General features: G+C 44.4%; 1 protein-coding gene across 3 annotated transcripts in view; it reads left to right on the top strand.

The window, feature by feature from the left end:
* Positions 1-2,507: 2,507 nt before the first annotated feature.
* The window catches only part of AKAP2 (A kinase (PRKA) anchor protein 2), a 21,533-nt gene continuing 14,043 nt past the window's right edge, over positions 2,508-9,997 (top strand). For all 3 annotated transcript variants that reach the window (XM_010147946.1, XM_010147954.1, XM_010147939.1), the window contains exon 1: positions 2,508-4,895. In XM_010147946.1, the coding sequence (XP_010146248.1) occupies positions 2,612-4,895 (2,284 nt within the window). In that variant the 5' untranslated portion in view covers positions 2,508-2,611. The remainder of the gene's footprint in view (positions 4,896-9,997) is intronic.

The following is a 9,997-nucleotide window of genomic DNA, read 5'->3' on the forward strand; positions in this document are numbered from 1 at the left end:
GAGCTGGCTGCCCTTGGCTCTGTCAGCCATGGGGAGGCTTCCAGCAGCTGCTCCCAGAAGCCACCCACGTAGCCCCTGCTACCAAAACCTTGCCACGCAAACCCAATCCACATGAATACCGAACATGGTATGATCTGAAATGGCTCATGCATTAAAGCAGTGATGGAAGTAGACATGCTTCAGTGAGTGATGTCCCTGGGACAGTCAGGGCATATTCCCGGCTCCATAGCACATAGGTACTAGAAGCACAAGAATGGGGGGCCCTTCAGCTCTGATCTGGCTCTGCAGGGAGATGTGTTTCAGTGGCTGGGATGCACAGCTGCATTGCCTGATTTTCTGCATCTGCTGAAGATATGTTCTTGCAGCTACAGGGGACAGGTAGTTAGCTACAAATGTCACTAGTGTTAGTCACCTCTATCTGACTAAAAGCAAATATTAGCAGGAGCATGATGGCATCCTCAGGGTTTGTCGGTAAGCAGACAGCCAGGAGTCCTGCACTGGAGCTTATGTCCCTTTGAACAGACTACTCCAGGTAGCAAAATCCCCCATTTTGCACCAGCAAGTCAGGCAGCGGAGATTTAAACCCAAATATCAGAAAGTCTTAGTCCTGTCACCTGGGTAATTGTTGTGTCATGATACCTGGAGCTCTGCAGGCGAAACAAGAGGAATTCTTGCCCTTTCAGGTTAAAAGGAAGTTAATTCTTTTGTTCCTGCTGTGCCCACTCAAAAAAAAGTAAGGACTTTTTATAGCGGGTGTTCTGTATTTGTTTGCAGAACATCTCATTTCTTGAATATAACCTTAATAGGACTAAAGAAGAAGCTGGCCACATTTAGCTATTTAAATGGTGAAGAATGTAAGACGATTTTAGAAAAGCACAGCTGGAACCTTCAGCTGGAGAATTTCTAGGTTCAACAGAAAGCGAAACGCAAGTAGAACCAGTGAAGTATGTCAAGTAAGATATGTTTGTTAGTTTTTGAAGGTTTTTCCCAATGTTTAAGTACAATTAAGATGAAGAGATCTAATGGTTGAAGCCAGCATTGTCTTCAGCTGTGTAAAACTACAAAGTCAGACAGAAAACTCTTTCAAAGAGCTTCTAGAAAGAGTGCTCTTCTGGCTGACCTTGATTCCTTAAGGTGTCAAATGCGTTTTACTGCCTATATAAACCCAGAGGCAAAGTGATTGCTCAGGTCACTGGTAAGTGCCATTGTGCATCTAGCTGATCATCTTCTCCTGTCATGTGTATTAATAGCATGCGGGATAACGGACAGCAAGGGCGGGGGTGACTGACCCTTGTTAGGTGACCACTGAGTTCACAGAGTTTGGTCAGTACCACCTTCTTTCCAAGCCCATGTGTCACACACAGAAACAGTTGTGGAAAGGGAGCTGGAGACCTCAAATACCTAGTTTATGTTTTAAAATATTACTCAGATGTGTCAGGAGTTAGCAAAGTTAGCAAGAATTAGAAAGCTCTTTCTGAAGAATAATGTTGAAAATGCCCTATTCTTTGTTTTGGTGCTTTCTTTTTTTGTCTTTCAGCAGTAAAAATTATTGAGAAATTCATTGACCGATCAGTGTTACCACGTTAATCAGAAGTTCCTTCAGACTTTACTCAGGGGAAGTTCAGTAGATGGCTTGAGCAGTAAAATCTGCCCAAACCTGAACATAAATAGTGTTTCTTTCAATACCTTCCTTGAGAGCAGAGGCAACACATGGGGGAGAAATAACCCAGTGCATCTGCACTACAGATGAAAGCAGTAGGAGGGGGGAGACCATGACGCCGGACCCTGTCATGCTCTGTGTGTTGGTCTTCATGATGTGGGAGTTGCACACTCTTCCTGTCTCCCAGATCCAGTTGCATGTGGGTTTCCGTGTGGGCTGCAGAAAGTCCCTGTGTCTTTCCAGCACCATGTAATTCTACCCTGTGTTTGATGACCAGGATTGATCCACTGAGAAATAAGCATTGCCTCCTGTATCCATGTCCTTTTTCCTAACTTGGTATGAATCGCCTACTCTTCCTGCTTGTTAGCATCTGCTTCTGCAAAGGGGGGCAGTAATACTTTTCATCTGTAGAAGCATTATGAGATTTCCTTTAGGTGCGGAAAGCATTTCTAAAATACCAAGGTGATAGGTGTTGTGGACTGCATGTGCAAACCTTTGAAGAACCTAAACTGACAAGTCATTAATAACTTGGAAATCCAAAGCTCATTTTTAGTAGTAAACTAGGACACAGACATGAAATAATGACAAAGTAAAGATGGTAAGCAGATGGGAGATACTTAAATGAAAGTTTGTTGTTATTTTATGGACTTGTCCAGCTTATGGTAAGGTGATTTTCTATTTTTTGTGTTAATGATTTGCCTTGCCTTCCCATACTCTGCAGGGCTGCTTTAATACTGAGTTTAAGAAGTGCTGGAATTTGTTTTCCAGATGGTGTTTACTCTGCAAAAACATGATATGTTGCTTTTTAGGACTTCATCATAGTTTTGTTCTCTTTTATTTTAGAAATCTTCCAGAATCCCTGAGGATGACATCAGGTTGAGAAAAAACAGAGACCAAAACTGTGCCAATTTCTTGGACCCAGCTACTGTGCTTGCTACAAAGGAAGAGAAAATGGAAATTGAAGTTCCAGTTTCTGAGCATAAAAGCATCACCACAGTGGCTTCACCACATCCCATAGACAATCCAACCCACTTCTTCTCCCCCGCTACCAGCCACAATGGACTTAAGGACAGGCATGAATCTCTGGACAGTGAGGTTGCTAAAGAAATCAGATACCTAGATGAAGTGCTGGAGGCAAATTGCTGCGATTCTGCTGCAGATAATACTTTTAATGGAACATCCTCCCCTGAACCAAGTGCAGTCTCCATTATGGATGGCTCAGGAGCATCTGTTAATGTCAGTAATGATTCAGTACCCAGTGAAAGGGAAGAATATGTAGCTGACAAGCAGGCACCCTTGGTAGTCGGACCACATGAAGCTAACATAACAGATGAGAACCTGAGATCTAATGGCCATTCCTTGGGTGGACTGAAAGAAGACACGAGGGAAAGTCTGAAGGTGCCAGGCAGTCCCACTTCTTCAAACAGTTCTAGAAGATCCTCAAAGGATGGAGAAACAAGTCTTACAACCCTCAAGAAAGAGGCGAAGTTTGAGCTACGAGCATTCCATGAAGAAAAAAAGCCCTCAAAACTCTTTGAAGATGAGGAAGAGAAGGAAAAATACAGGGTCCGCAAAGTAAGACCATCAGAGGAAATTATGGAACTTGAAAAGGAAAGAAGGGAACTCATTAAAAGCCAGGCTGTCAAGAAAAACCCTAACATTGCCTCCAAATGGTGGAACCCTCCCCAGGAGAAGGCCCTGGAGGACCAACTGGACGAGGAGCATCTGGAGTCCCATAAGAAGTACAAGAAGCGCAAGGAGAGGCAGCAGCAACAAGGTACAAGCCCAACATCCCCCAAACAGGCCAGCAGCTCCTTTGTACCACCAGAACCAGTCAATATCAAGAAAGAGGATATTGTCACAGAGCAAATCGACTTCTCAGCTGCCAGAAAGCAGTTCCAGCTGATGGAGCATTCAGGTCCGTCTCAGGTTCAGGCCCCACCGAGACGGTCAGGAACACCCAAAATGTTCTCCATCAAACCCTTCTACAAAAGCCTCAATTCTCCACATGTAGACAGGCCACTGTCCTCCGTGACAAGACCCGTTTCAGTGTGTGGGCAAACAGGACAGCCTGAGGGTAACAGTGCCACTGTTGTCAAAGCACAGAAGGTCTCCTGTACCCCAGAAGATGATACAAGTGCTCAGACTACCACTGCTGACACCGTGAGAGAGTTACCGTGCAGTGATAGCCCCAGAGCTGGACAGGCCTCAAAACTGTGGGCAGAGGATGGAGAATTCATGAGTGCAAGAGCAGTTTTCACAGTGGTGAAGGATGACGGACAGGGCATGCTAGACCAGTTCCCAAAGTCAAGCAGCGCCTCTTCCCCTCCAGAGGAGCTCGACTCCGGTTTGGATGACTTGTCTGTCCGGTCTCAGGATACCACTGTCTTGGAGACCCTTTCCAATGACTTCAGCATGGATAACATCAGCGACAGTGGTGCCTCCAATGAGACCATGAGCGCCCTGCAGGAAAGCTCACTGGCTGATTTCTCCCTGCCGCAGACCCCACAGACAGATACTCCGGCAGAGTGCAGGGGTGAAGGCATCTCCAAGTCATTCAGCGACCCAGGCTGTGACTTACCCTCCTCTGCCTTAGCAGACACCATGCTGATTGACGACCAGCTGGAATACCACGCTGGTCTGCTGGTTAAAAACGCCATCCAGCAAGCCATAGCTGAGCAGGTGGATAAAGCCAACTCCAAGGAAGGAGAAATCCCAGCAGAGAAGGAGATGTCAGTCAAAGGGCAGCCACCTGCCACCGGTCCAGCTCCATCCTCCAGGGAACAGCACAACCCAATGTTTGAGCCACCTCAGGTGTCTTCACCTGTTCAAGAAAAAAGGGACACCGTACCAAAGACTTCAAAAGAGGAAGACTCAGGACTCAGGGAAGGGAAGAGTTTGCAGCAGTCACCCGTGTACTCAGCCAGCCAGACGTTTCTTGTGGAGGAAAATAGGCATGAAGTCAGCTATTTCAGCAAGTATTCAGAGGCAGCTGAGCTGAGGAGCACCGCCTCCATCCTGGCCATGCAGGAGCCTGAAGTGACTGTGGGTCCTTTCAAGTTACGGTCGAGGAAGCAGCGGACTTTGTCAATGATAGAAGAGGAGATCAGAGCTGCCCAGGAACGAGAAGAGGAGCTGAAGAGGCAGCGGCAAGGTCTGCAGCTGGCACCGAGCCCTGTTATGAAGAGCGCACCCCCCATGCCCACCAGAACCGTGTCTTACAAAACTGCACCAGGTAGGAGCCCAGAGCTTCAGAGTGGAAGTGGCGAGTAACTGCATGGTCAGGTCAAATTCGAGTGTATGATGTCGTTTGTGAATGAATATGTCATTTTGCAGGGGGCAGGAGGCTTGTCATGAGTTTGCTTGCCTGGGAACTGCAGGCAGGAAGAGGCAGGGGGCAACCCAACTTTATGAGCACGCCTGTGGAAGTTGTTTTTTCCCAAATGTAGCACGGAAGTAACTTGGGTACCGTGCTGATTGTCATCAGGAAACCCTGTGCTCTATTTAATCCTCTGCCATGCTGTAGCATGACATGTCTATCACTGTGCTGCTCAGACCACCCACTGAAATTTAGGGTCATCTCAAGGAAGCACAGCAGCCGGTTTTGAGGCTGTGTGGCTATTTGAAAGACAAACATACAAATCCTTTTATAACAGGCTTTCTGTTCTATTGCATGTCATTAAGGAAGCACGAAGTCAGTGGAGATTTACAGATTGTGGGGAGTTTGCATCAGGTTTCTTTTTGTGTGTTTTGCTTTCTGTTTTCAGGTATTTTTTGGTCTTATTAATGAACTTCGTGTGGTAAAAAGATCTTCAGAGCTGTGAGTTGCCGTGTATTTCAGCTGGTGTCATTCACTACTGAATTAAACAGGTGTCACAAACAAAATGTGTAATAGATTCAGGATCAGTCCTCCTCTGACAGCTCAGCTTCTGGGTCCTTGTGGTGGCATTCACAGCAGTTAGAGCACTTATCTTTCTCCCTCCCCTTTTCAAAAAATAAAACTAAGCACTCATGCTTTCTTAATATAACAAAAAAAAAAGGAAATCTTAAAAAAAAAATAAAAAGGGAGAAATGCCAGGCTTACTTCTGTGTAGTGATTTTTATCAGTATAAACATACATTTGCTTTGCAAGTACTTAGAAATTTTTATTAACAGTGATCATTGTGAAGAAGTATTAATTTTACCCAGAGTACTTAAATTCCATCCTGATTTCCTCTGGTGTAAATCTGAGCCAATGATGCTTCCAAAAATTCTGCAGGGTAATCCTTTTCTTTTGAAAGTCATGGCGAACTTCAATAAGGTCTGGATTTAGTCCATTACCCAGTCTGATGTGAACTTGGACTGTTATGCAGCACATAAATAGCTAACACTTGGTTTTGTTTCTTCTGCAAAGGGGATGATTCTAACCTGTTTTTCTTGGCAAAAAACACAGCAGATGTGAATAATTAATTTGAAGGGCTATTGTTATTACTCCTATAGAACAGCATTTGTTGTAAGGAGTCTCCATAAGCTGGGGTGTTTTGAGCAGTGTCTGACAGGACGTGATTGACAGAGCACCACAGACCTGTTTGAACTCATGTAAAGGTGTGCTTATGACCATTTTCAAAACTAACATCATCTGTAGCTGCAAGTGCTCAAAATGAGGTTGATAATGGCTGCTTTTTACTCACAAGTGATGTTGGAAGGGCTGCTGACACTAATGCTTGCTTTAACGGAGCATCTGGGAAAACAGTGTACTTCTGGTTGTTCTTATTTCTCTACGCAACAAGGCATTTACTTTGTGTCTGATGTTAAAATGTTGGTCGTAAATTACATTTTAGTGAGAATGATAAAATTACATTTATAATGAATCATTCCAGACAGTTTCCTTTAAATGTCCAACTGCCACATGTTCAAGAAAGAAAATTGGGATGTATTAGCCAGTGACTCAAGCTACTGCAATTTGCGGCTGGTGACAAGGCAAAGAATTAATTTCTAGGAAAAGATGAGTATGTGGCAATGTCTAAGGATGTCATTGATTGTCATCTTAAACCTTCTACTTTTAGTGCTTTCTAAACAGCGGATGTGCTCACCAGAGCTCTCAGCTGGTGGAATTTAGCTCGGCACCTTTAGCATTGCAGGGTGCCCTCATCTCATCCATGCTGTCCCTTTAGCCAGCTGTGGTGCAGTTAAAGCTTGCAGACATCCTTAAGAACAGGGAGAAGAGATAACATGCAAGCCCTTAAAAGAGTGCAGCAACTTACCTTTTATTTTAACATTGACACCATCTTTTCAATATTTACAAAAACAAGATGCAAACGGTGATTCAGCAGAGACACCAAAATCTGTCCCTAAAGCTTCATTGCAGCCCATTACAGAGGTGATTTACAGAGTAGAAAGGAAAATCTACCTGTGGTAAACACAGTAAGGAATGTGCTGTAGAACCTGTCTGACACTGTAACCTGAACATCTAGTTTCATATAGAAAAATAATAACAGAAATAATAGTGGTAATGAAAAGAAGAAACAGGGGTTCGTTCTTCTGTCAAATTGCCTTTCCCAGAGAAAGAATTGCCACTCTTCTTTTAACATGAGGAGACCTCAGCAGAAAGGGATTAGGGGGTCAAGTCTAAACTTGAAAAACCTGTTTTTAATCCTTCAGTTGGGAAGTGTAAACTCACCAGAACTCTTTTGAGGAGTAATTAACTTAATTAACAATGGCCTACCTTAATTAACAATGGCCTATGGTTACTTTTTGGTGGTGGACTGGGCAGAGTAGCTTGATGAGGATTCCTAGTGTTGCCTGGTTATTTATTACTCCTGCCCCACTTCACTACTTTGAACTGTGGTTATGTGGGTAACAGAAACACAAACCACAAAAAAGGACTGCAGTGAACCGAACTGCTAATTTGACTGAAGTGTGGAAGATTAACACAATTCATGTGGGTGTACATGTGAAATAACTGCTAATTACTTCAGATAGCAAACAGGCTGTTTTAACCACCCTGGCATACAACTTTTATACAACTGATGATAACACTAAGCTTGGTGTCTGCCAACCACCCAGCACAAGCCAGTGTGGTTCCTAGTGATAAACTTCTGTACCCCTCACAGGTGTCCTTTAAAGCTGTTGGAGTTGCTTCGAGGCAGCCTTTTAACCCATCTCAGATCACTGGAGCAAGACACAGAGTAATTTTGGACAAGTTTGTGTTGTGTGCATACAGGACATAGACCTTCTCCAGGGTACTGCTGGAAGGGTGGAGTAAAGAAGCTGTGCGGACTTCTTCCTCATGCAGGAAACCGAAGAAAGATTAAAAAAAAAAAAATGCTTAAGCATGGCTAAATGGAGAGTCATTGTAGATCCCAAAATATCTGCGGAGCTGTATTTAAATTTGAATGTTTCCCGTGTTGTTTTGCTGCAACACCTGCTGCACTTGAGGTGTTGAGCAGCTGTGTAGCAAGCCAGTGGTTTTCTCCTACAGTGTGTGGGCAGTACAGCATCCCTCCTGGGCAGAGCATCCGGGGCTGTTTGGTAGTTTATTTAGACAGAATTTTAAGTGTGTGACACGAGACGATCCAGCCTACGCTTGGTGGTGTGATTTCCATGTTCCTTTTCTTAAGAGTACTTAGGCTGTGAAGAACTTGTGTCTAACTTCTTGTAGTGCCTTGCTCTAGTAATCCCATTCATTGAAGGAGGTGTGAAAATCATTACGTGAGGGGTCTTGGTTCAATGAAGGCTTTTCTGTTGGAGAGAAACCCTTTGTGAATGTTTCAGTCTTGTGACAAGGCATGGGGAAATCCCTAACACGAGAAGCCATGCCTGGGAGAAGCTTTGCTGAAGCTGTCAGATCTGCGTTTTTGGTGTGTGTCACCAAAGCAATGCCAGGTGAAGCAAAAGGCAAGCTGTACACCCTGCACTCGTGTGCAGGAGCTCAGATCCATCTGTACACACATCTGGGAGAGCTGCCCACCAAGCAGTCATCTTCTGTTGTCCTCAGCTGATGAACTAGATGAGAGAATATCGGGGGGGGATTGCATTTTAGAGCTGCAAGTGATCAGATCTAAATTTCAGGTAAGAGTTCCCTCCAAATAGTGAGGGATGTGTGTGTGCTGTCTTCTTTCTTCTCATTGCTTTCTTCTCCTGAGTGACCATAACCCTCTGTCAGAGGAGCCACTTCAGCCTGAAAATCATTTTCCACTTTGATTTTTCACTGGTAAATACCTACACTAAGGAAAGTCCTCATGATCAACCACAGCCTGAAGATACTTTTTGTACAGCGGGAGGAGAAGCAGAAACTTTGGGGCAAGATATTTTTAACATTTGTAGCCATCCAAAATTTTTAATGCCCTGTATACATGGAAAGAATAAGGATCAGGTATAATACATATACATGAATCCCCTTTTAAAATGAGAATTTTGAGAAGGGCTAGAGCAGCAATGAAGCCTTTGTGTTTATGGAAGACTCTGTTCCCTCACCCCTTCATAAGCACCACTGTGAATAAAGCAAAGTTAGTAATTCTCTTTAAGCATTCTTCTGGAGTGCTCATGACTCATCCCTGAACATCTCCAAGAGTGCATCAACAGCGTACTAACCCAGCTCGTTTTGCTTCTTATTCCCTCTCTAGTGGAGATCGTGTATGAAGTGAGAGGATCTACAAGGGGTTCTTCTTTTCATGTTTGCTTGTTTGTGTGTTTGCATATTCGTGTTGCTCACCTGGTGTTCAAGACGACCAAAGCAGCCCACCTTTCAGCTGGAGTGGTAATGAGGTTCTGCATTACCAGAGGGACATTTTTTTACATACTCCAGCTATCCCCTGACTCCATCACAGACTGGTCTCCTACAACAGTCTGTCTTGCTGAAAGACGTCGCTTTGAAAAGTTTTCTCTGCTGTGCAGATGTCTTAAAAAATGTCAACAGCATCTGTAAAATAGTTGCTCTTACTTGTGTGAAGCCCCATTCGTCCCACCTTCTTTGTACCTTAGTTTACACTATATAGGTTACATATAGTGTATGTAACACTATATGGCCCTTGGTACCTGCTGGTTACTTAGTGGTGGCTCAGGTCCTTGTCCCAGAGCCTCCTCTTGGTCACTCTTTCATCTTGATGTTGCAGCATGTCAGCTGAGCATCCTTCCTCAGGTTGCAGTGAGTGCTTGGGCACCCATCAGGCTCCACGGAGAGGCTAAGTCACCATCACAACCCCTCTTGCTCCCCGGCGCTGTGCAGAGGTTTTGGTTAGGATAAAGCGAGTTTGTCCCTAGCTCTTACACATCTTTGATTTTGCAGGGAGGTACCAGGTGATGTTGCAGCCACCTGACTGGGACACAGCAGCTGCCCCTTCGCTGAGCTTTCCCTTC

The sequence above is a fragment of the Eurypyga helias genome, unplaced genomic scaffold (assembly GCF_000690775.1).
Source record: "Eurypyga helias isolate BGI_N326 unplaced genomic scaffold, ASM69077v1 scaffold9360, whole genome shotgun sequence".
NCBI classification, from domain to species: Eukaryota; Metazoa; Chordata; class Aves; order Eurypygiformes; family Eurypygidae; genus Eurypyga; species Eurypyga helias.